Genomic DNA, 19,049 nt, shown 5'->3' with positions numbered 1-19,049 from the left:
TTTTTTTTAAAAGGTTTTTAGATTTTACCAAAATATATCAACCAAGAGTTATTTGGGATCAATTTCTCATTTACCCATAATTTATTTAAATTATGTTAATGTTTTATGTTAAAGAACTTATATTGAAAATTAAATTTCAACAAAATTAACCCAAAAGTGAGTGTACTTCACTCTAAATTTGGTCTCAAATATGCTCATTAACCATGTTTCAACAAATTTTTCGGCTATAATATTGGTGGTGGTGATTATTGTTATTATGGAAATGGTGATATTGGTAGTTATTATAACGTGACAATTAATGATGATGGCGATGAGATGGTGACAATGACTAGTTGTGGTGATTATTATTATTTTGATCGATAATGAAATAATAATTATATTTATAAGAAAATAGCGGTTTTTATTATTAGCAATATTGGCCAGGAATTCTTTGTGGTTTTGTCTAAGACACTCGTGCATGACATGTATATTCAGTTTAGTATCGACCACACACGTAGTTTGGCATCCATCCATGGCTGATTCTTCCTTAAAGTACTTGAAAAACGATGATGGCTCCTGATTGGTGTAACCTTGAAAAATATCGAATGATCTTGCAAATGATTGGACAGTGAGATTCCATAACTAAGAGTCTAAAGGTGGTTGTATCTAGTTTTTTTAAATAATAATTAATTTTTTTTTATATATTTTGAATTATTTTAATATGTTAATCTCAAAAAATAAATTTTATAAAATAAAAAAATAATATTTTAATATATTTTAAAAAACAACTATAATTACACTTTTAGACAACATCCAAACAACACCAATACCATCCTCTGAGAATTTCTACAGCTGAACAACATGATAATGATCTGTTCTGTATATCGTGCTGCCTTACGTACGCTATCATATCAATGGTCATCGTCAAATTTCAAAAATAATTTCCCATGGGACCAATTACGTGATGTTTATTGCATTATCAACACCAAGTGGTCCATGTCTAATGTGAACATTTATCTACTAAGCATTATGATTAGTTATGTGATTATTTAACACAAAAAATACATCTCCGATTAAAATATGAAAAGTAAATAATATTTAATCCATCTGAGAATGCTGATTTAATTAATAAGAATCTTACATTTTAACAGTATAATTCCACCAATAGCTAATGTCTAGTTTCAGTGGCTTATGGAGAAAGATATTGAGAAAATAGTGATTGCAAGACCAAATGAAGCACCATATAGAATCACACACAGCACTGATCACAGATCACCATTTTTATTTTAACCAGTTTTGTTTGATGGGGTGTGGATAAATGTTTTTCCATATTCAACATCACGAGGCTGGATTTATTAGGGGAGATGGGTTAGTGAGAAAGAGCATTCAGCAAAAATGAAAAGAAAAAATGAATTAGAGGCTGCCACATATATGTTATTTATGATTGATCATCGAGCTTCAGGCGCCCATGATCATAGCAATGTTTATCAAATTAAAGCAGGTGGATAATTGAGTCTGATTCAAGAAAAAACAAAATAAAATAGAGAAGACGCATGATCAAGGATCAGAAAAGGAAAAATGGAATAAACATAAGCATTCGGGTCATACATATGGGATTCACGACCACAATTTATTATATATACTCATAATTAAACTTTGCCATTTATTCAATATCTGTACGAGGTAAGGTTCGTGTAGATCGAAAGGGAATAAGGCACTGCTATTATATGTACACCTAATGGTCACTTCATGAAAATCCAAGCTGCAGTAATCAGGTTTTACAATATCTGTGTCAAAACCCAACTTGTGTATATATATATATATATATATATATGTATATATTCATACCTGGACTTACTGACTTATCTGTCTCAGTCCTTTGCAGAAATTGAGCACGGTGCTGGCTTTTATAGATGTTTCTACTTGAATGGTATATTCCCAGAAGGCTCCTCGGGATGCCAAAGTCCGACATCAGAAGTCTCGGCTCCAACCAGCTGCCATGATGACAAGCAACAAAACTCATCAAACTGATGGCCTTGCAAAATATCCGGCAAATCGATGAATGTGTCATCACCATCATCTCTTAATGGCGAGCTTAATGAATACTCCCGTGTCTCATTAGATGCCAGAATACTATCCGGGGAGTGAGGAAGCATCAGCTCGTCTTCAGCTTCGGTTTCACGGCCCTTTTGACTTGTCTTGCAGCTCAAGGTAGCTGCTATGGCAGCGGCAGCTTGAATATCTTTGGGAGATGAACTAGCTGGACGTGGAAATTCATGAGCGAGTTCGGGGAAATTAAGGTGAGCTGAATGACCTTTAATTGTAAGGGCAGCTACATCGTGAGCTCGAGCCGCCATTTCCGGTGTTGGGAAAGTTCCTAGCCAGATTCTTGACTTCTTCTTTGGTTGCCGGATTTCGGACACCCATTTGCCCCATTGCCGCCTTCTTACTCCGCGGTAGGATGGGTGCCTCCCAGCATTTCCACCACTCTTAGCCTTTTTGTTACTTTCATTATTGTTCTTCGGGTCTTGGTTTCGCGTAGAGCTGTCTTGAGACCGATCTTGCTCCCTGGAATTGTTCATTGGAGAAGGGAAGGAAGAGAAGGAAGAGGCGACTGAAGAAGAGGAAAAGGTGGTAGTTTGAGCATCACATTGTATATTTAGTGATGTTTCCATGGGAAAGAGAAAGTAGGAAAGAAAGTAATTAGATGTGTGTGATGGAAAGAGCTTGAAACAAGGGATTATTGGTCATTAATTAATTGTAGTATTTTAAGTCATTACAATGAAGATATATATATAAAGAAAAGCAAGAATATGCGATTCATCAAAGAAATGGGTCCTAAAAAAAGACCTAAAACACAAAAGGGGTTACAGTCTTGGTAATTCTTTACCTTATTTCGATTTTAAATAGTGCATAGTTTGGCTTTTCTATTTAAATCATTCCTAATTAATTCCTTCATATTTTTCTTTGAGTAATGTTTCATATATATTTGATCTTGAAGTGCAAGCTATATATACATATAATTAACACGCTAGGTGGTAATTTAAAGCCTTGTTGGAGAAGAATGGTAAGGCAGTAATACCTTTTGCTCAATAATATCCTCGATCCAATATCCATTAAAGTCATGAATTTAAAATGAAAGCTGGCTTGGGTCCCCTCTTGTGGAGCACCCTTGTGCATCGTGAAATACTGGCTACTGCTTTATCCGATTGTCCTTCTGTTTTTTTCTCACACTACATGTCATAATCTTCCAGCTAGGGCAACCTTTCTCTCTTATTAACTCTTATAACCTGTGAGGAAAATTTAATTCTGGATCTTTTAGGACAAGATTAACGTGACGCTATCAGCTAAAATAATTGCATCCTGGTGATTCAAATATCCTCTGGAAGTCAAGAAACTAGACAGCTAGAAATGCAAGTTTCAAAGGCACAGCCTCTTTTCTTAAAATACAAGTGTTCATGACGAAACTCATCTCCAAGCTTACGCTCTTGATTTTCTGTTTTTTTTTTTTTCCCATTTCTTTTAATGAATCCGCTTCATTTATCGCATCTAATAATTCTATCAAGCAAGAGAGAATTTTAGTAAAGTTATGTTATAGGAAAAAAAGAGAGAATTTTTGGATTTTTTTTTACCTTCTGTTAAGAAAAATAATTTTGTTCATTTCAAAATAATCCAATTATGCTGCATTTTGTTTATTTTCTTTTGGAGTCGAATGGTCAACAGTATGAATGATAGGAATGGCCTTAATTAGGAAGACAGCCAACATGGATTTTATATACAGACACAGACGCGAATTTGACACTGGAGGCTAATTAAAATGCATGCCATCAACTAAAGTCTTTTGGTACCTATATTTTTGTCTCAAAGTCTTTTCATCTCCAATATTACGGTTTATATAATAGTAGATAAAAAAAAAACTTATAAGGAGTTCCATTAAAATCAAGAAAAATGAATGGAGTTTTTTTTAAGAAAAAAACTTGTTAGATGAGAACAAGGATCGTGTTTGAAAAATGTTTGATTGTCTTTCTCAAAAAAAAAAAAAATCCCATCAGTCACAAATTTAATAACCAATATTCCAATAAAAAAAACATGTAATTAACAAGGGGTACAAATAGCGTAATTTAATTTCCAAAGGGGATCCTGATTATTATTTTATATTACTTATTTATATGTTTTATATTTATTTTTTGGGAACATACATGCATGAATGGAATGTGTGTCCTGATAATTAGCTTTCAGACTTGAAGATCGCCATATATACATTGGAGGGTTATATATTGCTTTCGAAAAAGAATCTATTGACTATATATATATCCCAAATTCTCACTCGGGTTGGCAAAATGTCTGCTAGCTAGATTGTAGAATCTTTAATGAGAGATATGAACAAGAGGCTTTGAGAAAACTAGAAAAAGGTTCGGGATAAGAAACACTCAATTTTCCATGCTCTTGCTGTAGTTGAGCTGCTTAGGAGACTAGAAAATCAAACTATGAACGTAAACATTGAGAGAAGCATATTACCTAGAGAGATCGTGAGGCCCAATTCTTGACCGGAGGGGATATCAAAAGAGAATCGTCCCCCGCTGAGCATCCCTAAAGCTTTCTAGGATGAAAAGTTCAAATTCGTCCCTAAAGTTTTTAAAATTTGTTTATTTGAGGCTAATAAGGGACGTAATTCGTCCTCACTGGATTCTATTGGAGACAAATTTCATCTCCATTGGATGCTGTGGGGGGCCGAAGTTCGTCCCCGATGGGTGCTATGGAAGACAAATTTAGTCTAAAAAACACACATTTTTATTTAGAAATCTAATTTTAGGTGAGATTTCGAGACGAATTTTGCCCTTCTCCTTTGGCTCATTAGGGAAGAAATTTGCCCCAGTAAACTAGGTTATCCTTTTCTAAACTGATTTTAAGTGAACTTTTAAGAACAGTATTTGTCCTTGTAGAACATCTTTAGGGATGAAGTTCGTCCCTTAATTTTGGGTCATTGGATATAGTCCCTATAGCCTATATCATCTTTTTACAAACTGAATTTTTAGATGACTTTTAAGGATGCATGATTTCCATTCTTATTGGAATAGAACTCTCTAGTGCATAGGATTATAATCTCCAGTGAATAGGTTAATGATAAATGCCTTTTACTTCTTCTTTTTTCCTTAAATGAAGAGTGGAAAATGAGTTAAGGGCAGTGATGTATTTTTATTTACTATTGCTCTGATGATTTTAAGTGTGTATTTAGTATTGTGTTAGTTTTTATGGTTTTTATTTAAAAAAGTTTTTAATTTTTTTAATTAAAATAAATAAATTTTTACATGAAAAATAAATAAAAAACAGATTCCATAAATGAAAAATATTTTTTTTAGCTTTTAAAAAATCAAAATTTAAAACACAATATGTGTAGGATGTAATGCAAAAAATAAAAACTATTTGGTTAATCAAATAATTCTTTTTCACTTCAATTATAAGCAATTAAGTATTTTTATTTATATAGCACAGTAACTTATCTTATCATACAACTTAATTTATTTTGATTACAAATTATTAAATAAACTCACTAAATGTATTTTAACAAGAGAGAAAACCAAAATTAATAAAATTTCCTGGAGAGTGAAACACCAATTTAAGGGGTACGAAGTACCTTAATAATTAACCCCAAAAAAAAACAAGAAAAAAAAAATAAATTTTATAAGAGTGAAGGTGCTCAAAATTCTTACTCGATTCTTGCATTCTAAGCAATTTTTTACTAGAAATTTCACTCATTTTACAAGAAAATCTCATAATTTCAATCTTAAAGCAAGCACAAACATACTTGCAATCAAATTATATTTAGAATTGAATTCAATTAATAATTTATTATAATTTCTATATCTCAATTAAAATATTAAATCATATAATTGAATAAAATGTTAAGATTTGAAATACATATGGAAATAAATTGAATTAGAAACCTTAATTAAATTACTAGAAAATATTATCTAAATTCACAGGTGTCAATTATATGCTTTGGTCGAATGAAAGAGTGACAAATGGCACAGCCTCATTACCATAGTTTTAATCCACAAAGCAAGTTCTAGTCCAATTATATGCTTTTATAGAAAAAAAAAAAAAAAAGAGCGGGTATTGGTTGGATGGTGGGATGGGTCCACCCTTCATCCATACTTACACAAAGCAAGTTTTTTTTTATGGTAAAACTAAATAAAAATTTAATATAAACAGAGTTAGGTGGGATGGATCCTCAAATTATCATTCAAATCTTTAATCCGTTTATATTTTATTTAAAATCAAATCACATGTCAATTGATTTTAATTCATAAGTAAATTTGTATTCAATTAATAAACTATTATATTTAGAATAAAATACTAATGAAAATAAATTGAATTAGCAATCTTAACTATTTTGCTTTTAATTTAAAAAATCATTTTTGTTACAGAAATTACTTTTTATTACAGAAACCCTTGTATTTATTTAAAATGATGTAAAATATAGGTATATTTTAAAGAAAATATAAATAAACTTATCTCACATTAATTATTGATTTGAACTTTTTAATAATACATCACATCACGATACATCTTTTTCATGAACTATTCAAGATATAGCTCTTCCAGATATATAAAAAAGATATTCCAATAAACGTAGGGCAACAATTTGCTCCTCGAAAGTTTTCAAATGATTTGTCATTTTTGTCTTGGAAAAAGAAAAACCTTCCTATAAGCTTCAAAAGAAAAGGGCTTTATTTTTCTTCTGATCCTTTTCTTTTTCCTTCCCTAATAATCTCAAGCATTGTCATTGTCCCGTCCATTGGTATGGTCCTTCTCAAGTATCCATCAATGCGGAACCAGCTGTACCATTATTGGCCAAGAAAATTAAAACCTCAACCCAAGTAAAAGCATACTATAAATAAAATGAACTTCTAAAAATATAAATAATTGATAAATAAATTGCAAGATGAAATAACAACGTCATTCGTAGTGTCAGGCCGTTTTCTAAGTTTGGATGTGCAATCATGGCCAAGGGACCATAATTTTCCACCCCTTGATTCTCGAAGCCACTGATATATATTGGCTGCAAAAACGACTTGTCGTGATGATTGAACTCTGCTTCTCACATCGTTGCGAGGACCTATCGTAAATTATAGAGAACTCACTTTCATCCAGTATCGAATTGCTAAATATTTGCCTCTTTCTTTGTTCTTATTTATTTATTTATTTATTTTGACAAGTCAAAATAACTGAGTCTTTGAGATGTTGACCATGGAAAATCTTAACACAAACTGCACCATACCGTTAGATCTAGCAGAAGTCCAATGCCAGTTGCCATCCAGCCCCCTTGCCTAAACTCCATTAGCCAAATTGCACGTTATTCTTCGGCAGTAATATGAAAACAAAGGCTGATGGGGATCTTGACTGGAAATGTTTAGTTCTCTGCCAGAAAATCAAATTTTTGCTATACGGTGATTGGACGTCTTCCCAGATGCTATCGAAGAGAACCGGGTTTTAATAGAATTATTATTACTTTTCAAAATATATTTTACTTAAAAATATTTTCAAATAATATTTTTTTATTTTTTAAAATTTATTTTTAACATCATCATATCAAAATAATTTATTTAAACAAATTTTTAAATTAAAAAAAAAAAAAACGTGGGAACACCGGAAAGTCAAATAGGCTACCAAATTGAGAGGATGGACCATTATCCACCGGTTTAAATTGGAACAAAAACATATTTTTCCACCCCTTGATTCTTGAAGAACGAACTGCTGTCCTGACAGCCGAGTTCTCAGACATTTGCTGGTCCGAGGTGATTTATTTAAATTTTTAAAACACTTTCTTAACTAAATTAGATTTTGAATTATATTACAAAATTACTTTACTCAAAGTCCCCTTTGATACGCTGCGTTCTGGGTGCTACAGGTTTCTTGAATGCTGTGGGCAGATATTGATCAATAAAATAAACTTCTTTTTTTCAGTAATTCAATATTAAAATTGAAAATTAATCTAAACAATAACATTTACTTCTCAATTTGAGTTTGAATTTTTTAAGAATCATTAAAAATTTATATCATTATTAATTTTAAAATTTATAAAATTAATCAAGATATATATAAATTAATCTAATAATTTATATTAATAAATAAATAAAATTACTATTTGGTGGTGCTTCACTCATCTAAATTGAACACCAGATGGGATATATATAATAATAATAATAAAAAAGGACGAGGATTGTGAATATAAACTTGAAACGAAATCATGAAAACCAAATGAACCATCAGATAGACCAAAAACTTATTTCTTAAATTCGATCCAGAGACCAACAGCCTGAATGGTTTTCGGTAGGCTTGTTCGTTCTAGATATCTTTTCTGCTGGGGGCGTGAAAGAACGAAGCCATGGATGTTTTTCATTTACTATTTTTTGGAATTTGTTTTTTTTCTTTAAATTAAGTAATGTTTTTGAATCATTTTAATATAATAATCACTTTAAAATATAATCTCCGTCGTAATCTTAAACAGACCAGACCCTTAGTGTTAGAAGAACTTTAAATTAATCTATTTGACACTGCTGTTTCTACTCTTGATAGAGATTTTACAAAGTGTTGCTTGAAGACTGGGCTATTGCTATGTCCACTCTATCTGCAACAGTGAATGTACACAACGTTGCTTCTTGTTATGACAGAGATCACTAGTTTCAACACAGGTAAATCTGAATTTAAGCGCCTCTGTGCTAATTCCCCAGTTCAAACAGTGAGTCCCTGTTGCTTTTGTAGCCACTTTTTTATGTAATCTACAATAGCATACGGCCACTGATATATATAGTGGCTGCAAAAACGACTTGTCGTGATGATTGAACTCTGTTTCCCACATCGTTGCAAGTACCTATCGTCAATTCTAGAGAACTCACTTTCATCAGTGTCTAATTACTAAATGTTTGTTTCTTTCTTTGTTCTTTTTTATTATTTTGACAAGTCAAAATAACTGAGTCTTTGTGAAGTTGACCATGGAAAATCTTAACACAAACTGCACCGCACCTTTAGATCTAGCAGAAGTCCAATGCCAGTTGCCATCCAGCCCCCTTGCCTAAACTCCTTTAGCCAAATTGCACATTATTCTTCGGTAGTAATATGAAAATAAAGGTTCATGGGGATCTCGATTTCCCGACTGGAAATGTCAGTTCTTGTCATTGCTGCCAGAATTTTTTTTAATTTTTTATTTTCATTAGATCAGACTTGCTCATACACTGAGGGCAGGAAAATATCACAGCTGACGCTGCAGCCAAACCAGGAGCATCTTGATCATAAAATCATACTTTGGATTTGAACCATGATATCACCACCTGGGTTTTCGTTATCCTTGTAATAATCTAATTTTGGATTCTTCAAAAAAAATTTGAATATTATTTTATTTCTATTTTTATTCATAAAAGTCCAAAAAAATTCAAAAAAAAGTTTAAAATTCAAAAATATATTTTCTCAGGTCAACCGCCTTTTTCATAAAAAAAAAAAAAAAGTTCACTGGGTCCATATAAGTCAAACCATATCCACCAAGGTAAAAAATGAGTTTTGGACCGTTTCGGGTCAAAATCGTCATTTTCGATGAAAACCGATCCCACCAGTTTAATATGGATCAAACCATGTTGACCAGGGTTCAAATATGAATTTCATGCTGTTTCGGGTCAAAATCGGGCCCACCGAGCCAATACAGGTTAGACCATGTTGACCGAGATAAAAAATGAGTTGCAAGCCATTTTGAGTCAAAACCACTATTCTTGTTCCAAACTCGGTCCATTGAGTTGATACCGGTCGAAAAATATTTTTGGTGTTTCAAATTAATTTTTTAGTAATTAAAATTGATTTTTAGTGGTTGAAATGAGCTTTTTCTAATACTAATTTAAGTTTTTAGTTCTACCCATAAAAATATTTATTATTATATATAATAAAATAAAAGCAATAATATGGAAGTTTTTATTGTAGTAGTTGGTGTAGTTGGGGTGGTGAAATATTTTCTTTAGGACAGAGTCGTATCTCCTAGTTATAAATTTTCATGTCCTCTCAGGATTGGACTATAAAAATCAATGAAAATTCAAAGGAGAGAGAGAGAGAGACGATAAGAAGTTAATAGAATAACTATTCATATTTTTTATAGTTTTTTTTTTCTTGTGAGTAAAATATTGATTTTTTTAAAATAATTATAAAAATATAAAAGATATCCTAATAGTTAGATCTAATAGTATTTAGTTTGGAGCACTTGATTGGATCTAATATAATACAGCTTGCTACACTAAATTAAAACTCAAATATATTTAAGCTCTTGAAAATATTTATCTTTGATCCTATCTTGTCACATCACCGGGTACACTAAGCATTTAATGCAACCTATCACATCGAAGTCAATAACTGTTAAACATGACCATTTGATCAATTGTTAGATCAAGTCAATCGCAGTTGAAAGATCAAATCAAAACTGATTGGGCGGTCAGCTAGCATCCGATTCACCAGCTTACAATGTTCGCATCCGCACCATAGCAAATCTCAGGGATTCTCTCTCCTCTCACCGACGTCTCTCTCTCTACATGGATCTCCCAACTTCAACCACCTTAAGGCGCCGGCTCACCACAAAAAGGTTCCTCTCCTCCTAGCAAGCAAACCCCAAGCGGGTTTCATCACCTTCATCGTCGTTGTATTCATGCCGAGAAAAGACCGCGACATCTTCGGCCAACCGAAGTTTCAAGTCGTCGATTCTATCTCATCAGCTATCAACGACGAGTACAATCACCATCATCAGAATCCTATCCCCTATATCTACTAGAATCTGCCCTCTTTTGTCTGTAATCTAGTTGAATAATTTCACCCCTCTAACAGTGGTCGCACATGAGCTACATGTGCCACTAGAAGTATTTTTATAATTTCTTGAGAAGATCAAGGGTATTTCAGTCTTTTTACTATATAATGGCACTCGGGTAATTTTAGGGATTCCTGGTGGTTTTTTATTTATTTTTTATACAAGTATTTGTAAAAATCTCTTTGTATTTTGTAAAATATCCGAAATAAATATATAAAAGAATAACGATATGGGTCCAACACCCATCTTATCCTGTCATTGTGCGCAAGTCCAAAGCTCAATTCTCAAGTATGGGTTATGCCTAATTTAAGAATGAACATTGTTTGTCGACACGTCTTTATATATATATAAAAGAACCGATGTCAAAAGTTTAAAAATGTCTATTGTTTGTTTTTGTAACTCAAACGTAACTCTTCTTTTTAGAGTTAAACGTCAATATTTTAGATGAGTCTTCTATTTTTAGGGATTGATATTATTTTTGACGTGTCTCATATTTTTAGAGACTGACATTAACTATCTTTAAAAACAAATTACAAATAAACTCGAAATATTATAGCATTTGAATAAAATAAAATAAAAGCACAAGTAAGATAACATTTCTCTTAAAAATATGTTTTAAGGGTAGTGTTATATTCTTTTAATTCATAACTAATCTAGTACTTAAATTTTCTAGGATTAGTGTCTAATTTAGGATTTTTAATTCTTTTAAATTACTAGATGAGGAGTCTACATTTCCTCCTATTAATCTTTTTATTAATAAAACAAAGTGAAGCCGTCGCATGATGTCATGTATCGACACTCCTAACTGTTTTCTGATGATTTTAGTTTCTTTGGTTCAAAAACTCTGTTGAAGCCCTATTCTCCCTCTGTGTTAATGATGGCTTTCTGGCTTGCTTCAGTTGACATGACAGTTTTGCTGCACACACTCTATCGTCTTAGACTTAGTTCTATGTTAATGATCTTTCTCTCGACTTTTCTCTCGCTTTAACAACATGAGATGTAAACTCCGTTCAGTTTGCTCAGGCTATCCACCGGAACATTCACACCTGATAAGTTTTCTTCTATCAAGGCTCCAACTCAGGCGTTTTTTTATTCGCAAGAGGCATTAGCTGCAAGTTATTCAGTAAAATCATTTAAGAAATTATTTTTCTGGAGCACATTCCTAAACAAATTCCATACAGAAATTTCACTTGTTCTTTACAAATTCAGTGACAACATTACAGGATATAATGACAAATCATTCAGCGCTGTACTCTTCCATTTTCCTTCAACCACGAACCGTAGCCATCTCCAGAAAATGTAGGAGCATATAGAAATTAGAATGCAGAATGGAGTTGCCTACAATCTATTATTAAAATATTTCAGAGGGGACAAAAAATGATTGAAAGTGTACTCCTGCATTAATTCCCGGAAAATTATAGCTAAGACAGCAGCCAGCTATATTCTGCAGCCATGTGTGGTTCAAACAGAAGCACTAACAAGAAGTAATGTTTGATTTTTTACTGCTATAAACTTGTAATTAAATCATCTGTAATGTTTCTACTCCATCATTTACCAAGCTAGCTGCTACCTCTGCGACGAGGCACATAAATACGAGCCCATAGATGCTTACGATTCACCATGAATTTGGCTTTTGTTTGTCCATTAAGTACTCTTGGTATCACCAAGGAATTAGCGAACACAATTCGTCCGAACTGTGGATCCTTGCCTGGTTGAGTACTTTCAATGAAAACATTCTGTACTACTTCCCCACAGTTCCTGAAAAAACGAGCAAAATTGGAGTGAATAGACAGAGTGAACTGGAATGGATACGTGTGAATTGCTAATTAAACTATTTAACATTTACATACGATGTAAAGAAATCAATAATTTCATCGCGGCTTAGAGGGTAACCCAATGAGAACGTCAGGAACATTGTACGAGAATCTTCAGGGGTCTGTCCAGGATTAAATTCACTGGCATCAGGATTCAAGCTTGATTGCCTGGATGTCTCACCAATTACTTGACCACTTGCCCTACTAGAATTCCCTGCAGCATACACTGCTACACCTTCATGTCCAGTACTAGACCCTTCTCCAAAGGGGTTAATCGCTGGCCTCAAACTTGACTCGTCAACTTCAACAGCCTTGGTCTCGCCAAAGATTTGATCACAAACCGTTTCCATGATGTGCATGTAGCGCTTGTACATGAATTCTCTGTTGTAGTAAAAGAACCTCGGGTTCATAGGCTCGTCAAAAAGGCCTGTAAAAATTGGAGTTTCATCTGATTCAAATGGCGGGGGCGAATTCGGGTGTATGCATAATAAGCACTGCAATGCCTCATAAAATAAGGATTCAATGGTGGCGTTATCGAAGGAGTTTATGGTCCGGATTAGATCACGGTAGCCAATTTCCTCGAGCATTAGCCAAAGGGCAATTGCTTTCTTGACTTGCTGGGAGTTTTGGCGCAGTGAGCATACCATTCTATTGTAAAGAATTCTCTCGAGTGTGTAGAAAAGCAATAGGTCAACAAGACTGCCAATTCCAGCCATGTTTTGAAGCATGTACACAGCTTGTGAGATGAGAAGCAACAGATTGAAGAAAGCAGCGAAGGAGAGGGCTTTGAGGAGCTGCATTTGAGGGGATGAAGAGAAATGCAAGTGACTCTTGGCATTGGAATGCAACTCTTTGGGAAAGAAATGCGTTTGCATAGGAAGTGATGACGAAGACCGGAGTCCTAGTGAATTGGTCAAGTTTTTAATATCTAAAACTCTGCTGGTTTTCAACTTTCGTAGAGAGATTTATTGAAGCGGCAAAACCCAGAAAGAAAAGGAAAGAATTCATGAAACAATGCGGCCCATTACAACATAGTGCAGTTCAAGGAGAAAAAGGTAAATTAAACAAAATCATTTTGTTTCTCAAAAAAAAAAAAATAGGGCAGCGTTGCAGTAGCCTTACGGCGGCGCGCGCGCACAGTATCTTACTGCCACCATTATGGATGCCTGAGCCTATGCTACTAAATGTTGATCTCTTGGGGGGGTAAGGAAAAGATTTCCACACAGTAGAGTTCTTTCAAAATAGGCAAAACATCAGTTCTCTAAACATTTTCCAATGTGCTGCTCATATCCCACTAAAAAAAATAGAAAAAACATGTTAAGTCTTAAAATGTAGCATTAATTATTGAACAACAAAAATAATAAAATAACTCGTTCAGAAATTATTATATAACATGCTTGACATTAAAAAGTACACTAATAATAATTAAAATTAAAATAAACATCCCAAAGGTGAGACCTAATTGGCAGAGTTAAGTTTAAGAAGAGGAGTAAAAACTTCATGAGACCAAAATACAAAAAGATTTGTCTCATCTTTCGTCCCTTTTGCCAGTTTCACTAACCTAGTAAGATCCTAATTGTATTTGCGGTAGAAAACTATTTTTTTAAAAAAGTTTTTTATATATTTTTTTATTATTTTGATGTCACGATGTTAAAAATAAATTTTAAAAAATAAAAAATATATTATTTTAATATATTTTTAAATAAAAATCATTTTAAAAAGCAATCATTATCATAATATTCAAACAAGCTCTAAAAAATGGATTGTTTTTGCGTTTTAAATTGTATCTGGACGTGCTTCATAAGTATGTTTCACTTGAAAATGCATCAAATTGATTATTTTATGTGTGTTTTTTTTTATAATTTTGATATAACAATGTTAAAAATAAATAAAAATTATTTTAATAAATTTTCAAACTAAAAATACTTTTAAAAAATAACTTACATTATTAATATCAAAAACACATTAAGAGAGAAAATGTTATTGTTCTAGAATAACACCCATCGCTTCAGACTTCGTCTATTTAAATTAGACTCGTTTACTTATTGACAGTCACTATTAAAGTTGATAGGATTTTCAGTTCCTTTCCATAAATGTTTCTACTTTCCTAAATCACTTAAACAATATCGCCATTGATATATATTAGATAGATGGTCAGAGTTATGTAGTGACTTGGCCAAAAATTTTTCAGGATGTTAATGTGATATGAGCATTTTTTAAAAAGAAAAAAAAATCAAGAATTAGATCATTAACTTGGTTGGGATTGACATACTTGTATAATTTCATTAACCTTAATAAAAAAAATGCAAAGACAATAAACAAATTGACAAAAAAAAACACGCAAAGAAAAAAGGGTAAAAAACCCAACTCGAGCTCATACAGGCTAGCATGCTAAATCCATGACTTAGTCATGATACTAGGGTAACTTCATCAAAAGCTAATTAAATAAATCAATGAAATTCAATTTCAAACAAACCAATACTGGAGGGCAAAAATAAAAAGAAAAATAATTTTTACAAAAACAAAAACATAAAGATCAATTCTCAATAAATCAAATATTGAAAGATGTGATCATAAAAAATCAACTTTAATAAAGAACCTAAAAAAACTGAAGCTAACTCGTGTAATATTTAAAACTCGTTACTATAGTCATGAGCCAGAAACTAACTTAATAGAAAGCAAACCCTAAAAATTAACAAAATAAAATCCTCAATCACAAAAATAATAAAGGATGAAATTAGAAAAAAGAATACAATAAAAAAAGGATGCAAAACAAAACAAACAGTAATAAAAAGAAAGCTAATAAAATTTGATATTAAACTAAAATCAAATCAAATGTCGATGAATGAAATTGAAAAAAAAATTCATTTATCAAAGGGAAAAAAATAGTAATTAAAAAAAATAAAGATCAAATTTGATATAAAAACTAAATGAAATTAAATGATGAGAGCCAAAATTGAAGGGGGGGAAAAAAGATAAAATTTGACATAAAAATAAATTGAAATCAAATGTTGAGGAATGAGATTGACAATAAAGTTAAATTAGAAAAATAATTAAAAAAAATAGCAATAAAAAGAATGAAGATAAAATTTAAGAAAAAACAAATAAATGAAATTAGATGATAAAGTGTGAAATTAAAAAGAAAATTAGCCTACAAAAAATAAAAGAAAAATAATAATAACAATAAGTAGCAATTAAAAAATAAAAATCAAATTGTACAAAAAAAAAAACAAATGAACCGAAACTTTTGTATTTTATCAATGAAAAGAGAAGGCAAAAAGGAATAAGAAAAAAAAAGGTACATTAAAGTCACCGCCAATTGGATGCCAACATGCGCCCGACCACTAGTAAGCTCTTGATGTGTTGCTCCTAACACCATTGTGGAATGAGGTGTTTGTACAATGAAGGAGCCTGCATGCGTCATCCAAAAGGCGTGGGAGGACAAAAGGCATGAGCTCTTTTATGCAACATTGCACGTGACAATTGTTTTTTTTTCTAAATATATTTTATATATATTAAAAGACTCAATTGCCTCATCTCTATTTGATAATTATATAAAATCCATAATAAAATGCTAAAAACACCTTCAAAGAAAGTTAAAAATTAAATAAAATACCAAGGACAGTTAAGTAATTACATTGTGCGAAAAAATACAACAAGTAAAAGAGCAACCCTTGACTTAGGTTTATTTTTATTTTTTAAAGTGTAATTTAGTAATTGTAATGTACAATAAAAATAAAATCGTCCCCAATGGGTGTAGCGTGGTGGCAAAGGGTTTGAAATCTGCACAGCAGGTCTTGAGTTCGAGTCAGGGCATGCACCTCTTGTAAGAACCTAGGACAGCCGGGGTTTTACTCACCCACCTACGCCCACAAAAGTACGCTTTCCGGGAGGTGGAGTTTCCTCGAATCCAAAAAAAATAATAATAATAAAATGAATTCAATTATATAAAAAGACTATTTTGCCAATCATTATGCTTTTATTTTACTTGCGCTATGGAGAGGAAAAACATTCATTTTACCAAGGCCTGTTAGTTTTTTCCTTTTTTTTTTTTAATTTAAGGGGGATGGTGATGAGCTTAGTAAAACACATAGCATGTTAAAGTTGATAATAAGTTTAAAACTGTATGGATTCTAGGAAGCAGTTGTGGATGTGTAGTTTGTGAATGTATACATGTGCTTATTAAAACACATAGCATGTTTAATTATAAGTTAGATAGTAATGATATCCATCTTAGTTCTCTCTCTCTCTCTCTCTCTCTCTCTCTCTATATATATATATATATATATATATATATATATTATTGTGATTATCCGGCTAACCTCAACTAATTGTACAAACCTTAAAATTAACAAAATCTTTTTACATTAAGCCTTAACTTTGTAGATGGGAAGATTTAATTCACTTTGTAGATTCACTTTTAATCCATCAATATCTGCAACTTATATATAAATAATGTTAAATCTTTACTTGGCTTCAATATTGTGAGCCTCCTCAGATTATTGTCCAATATGACTGGTTTCAAATTAAACACCAATGTACGTACTATCAGTGAAAGATAGAAGTGAGTTAAGACTCGAGCGGGTAATATACTTTACACTAGATTTTTTTGTCTGCAGTATTATGCTGCCGTGTAGGTTATTTTTTTAACAAGATAAAAAAAAAAAAAAAAAAAAAAACTTTAATAAATTCTAATTAACTTGATCAATTTACAATTTAAAATAATCTTTAAAAAAAAAAAAAGTTTAAGGTCCAATAGCCTAAAGTCCAATAATGAAATATAAAAAATAAAAATAAAAATAAAAAACTAAAGTTAAATTGGGTTAATTTTTAAAACCAGTAACTTTGATTATGAGGCCGAGATAACTATACAGAAAACAAAAAAAAATCTTAAAAAAATTATTAACAATAAAAAAATTAAAAAAAAAACAAATAGAAATCAAAATAATATGAGAATCAAATTTGATATAAAAACTAAAGAAAGAAAATAATGAGGAATTTAATCAAAAAATAAAATAAAAAGGATAAAAAAAAATAAGAGTAATTAAAAGAATGATAACCAAAATTGAATTAAAAAATGAAATAAAATTTTGAGGAAAAAAATTAAAAAAAAAATAAGAATTAAATCTAAAAAAAATGAAATAAAAAAACAAGAAAAAGAGTTTAAAAAAAACAAAATTCAAGAGAATGAGTATCTTATTTAATATATAAAAAAACTAAATTAAATGAAAAGGAATAAAATCTAAAAAAAATCTAAAAGAAATCAAAAGAAAGAAAGACCAATTAAAAAAAAATCATAATTGAATTTTTTTTTTTTCTTTTTTATAAAATTTTTTATTTTTTAACTAAATAAAATAAAACGATTCGCAATGAATAGATACACAACTAGAGGAAGAAATATGAAATCAACTCTCTTAAATGTCCACTTCATTAAACTCTTTAATGATGAAATTTGTGAATAGATACACAAGCATCATAACTCCCAACCCTTTGTTTGTTTGTTTGTTTTTTTTCTTTTTTTAAGGTTGCATTTTGTCATTGACTTTGAGGGAGTCTCTCTCTTTTTTTTTTTTTTTTTTTTTTTTTTTTAGTAACCCGAGGTGTCTGGGCCAGCTTACACGCACCACGACTAATCCCCGGACTCACTGAACATCCTGCAAGTCCAATAAACAGGTAAAACACCGTGGAGGTGACAAGCATGCACAAGTAAAACTCAAGCCCAAAAAAAAAAACTAAATACGTCTAAAACAAGACCGAGCTAGGAATAATGACAAGTCCTGTATCAAGTAGGAAACCAACACCTTCTATAATATCAAATCCTTCTAAGAAGATCAATACCTATTTGGTATATTTTCAAAAAGTGGCAATAAAAATTAAAGAATGCCTACAGGTTTACAGCAATATAATAGTAATATGCTACACTAATGCATTAAATAAATAAATAAATAAATAAATAAAATCCTTGCAATCTCTTATAAACTCAGACTTTAGACAATAATGTAGTAAATAAACTTACTTGTAACCCACATCAAGCCTCCAGTCCAATAGATTTTCCGAGGTATTCCTTTGTTCGAATTTGCACTAGCAGTTCAAGAAAAAATAAAAAACAGCAATAAAGAATGAAAGAACGCACTGTAAGATCTCAATAAAATAATATTGGACCGGAGGCTTAAGAAAACGCAAAATTTTCATTAAGTTAGGTTTTCATTCATTAACCCCATTCATCCAGCAGTTCGAATTCCAGTCTACAACACACGATTGAGAGAAACAAGTATAAATCAAGTCTTCCACGCACCATTCTCCCTCAAACCACTACAGCAACGAGAGCAGCAAATGCAAAGGAAAGAGGAAAGCTTGACCAGATTTGCATGATCTGTAAACGGAAATTAACTCTACTTTCTGATGGGGGAGTGATGAAT

The 19,049-nt window shown here is 31.6% G+C and overlaps 2 protein-coding genes across 2 annotated transcripts; both read right to left on the bottom strand.

Moving 5' to 3' along the window:
• Positions 1-1,427: 1,427 nt before the first annotated feature.
• On the bottom strand, positions 1,428-2,719 carry LOC118039119 (ethylene-responsive transcription factor ERF034). Its single transcript, XM_035045728.2, has one exon. It carries the CDS (start codon positions 2,652-2,654, stop codon positions 1,899-1,901), a length of 756 nt encoding a protein of 251 aa, XP_034901619.1. The 5' UTR covers positions 2,655-2,719; the 3' UTR covers positions 1,428-1,898.
• Positions 2,720-12,375: 9,656 nt separating this feature from the next.
• On the bottom strand, positions 12,376-13,430 carry LOC118039189 (uncharacterized). Its single transcript, XM_035045807.1, has 2 exons — positions 12,667-13,430; positions 12,376-12,574 (listed from the first exon to the last, which is right to left on the bottom strand). Exons 1-2 carry the CDS (start codon positions 13,428-13,430, stop codon positions 12,376-12,378), a joined length of 963 nt encoding a protein of 320 aa, XP_034901698.1.
• Positions 13,431-19,049: the final 5,619 nt, after the last annotated feature.

The sequence above is a fragment of the Populus alba genome, chromosome 1, assembly GCF_005239225.2.
Source record: "Populus alba chromosome 1, ASM523922v2, whole genome shotgun sequence".
NCBI lineage: Eukaryota > Viridiplantae > Streptophyta > Magnoliopsida > Malpighiales > Salicaceae > Populus > Populus alba.
The sequence above is the reverse complement of the archived record's forward strand: the minus strand, read 5'-3'. Positions and strand labels throughout refer to the sequence as shown.

Excerpts from the sequence above, each read along its gene's own strand:
- LOC118039119 (XM_035045728.2), bottom strand. The coding sequence starts at position 2,654 with ATGGAAACATCACTAAATATACAATGTGATGCTCAAACTACCACCTTT.
- LOC118039189 (XM_035045807.1), bottom strand. The coding sequence starts at position 13,430 with ATGCAGCTCCTCAAAGCCCTCTCCTTCGCTGCTTTCTTCAATCTGTTG. Across the intron at positions 12,575-12,666 it reads ATTATTGATTTCTTTACATC|GAACTGTGGGGAAGTAGTAC; the intron begins GTATGTAAATGT and ends TCGTTTTTTCAG.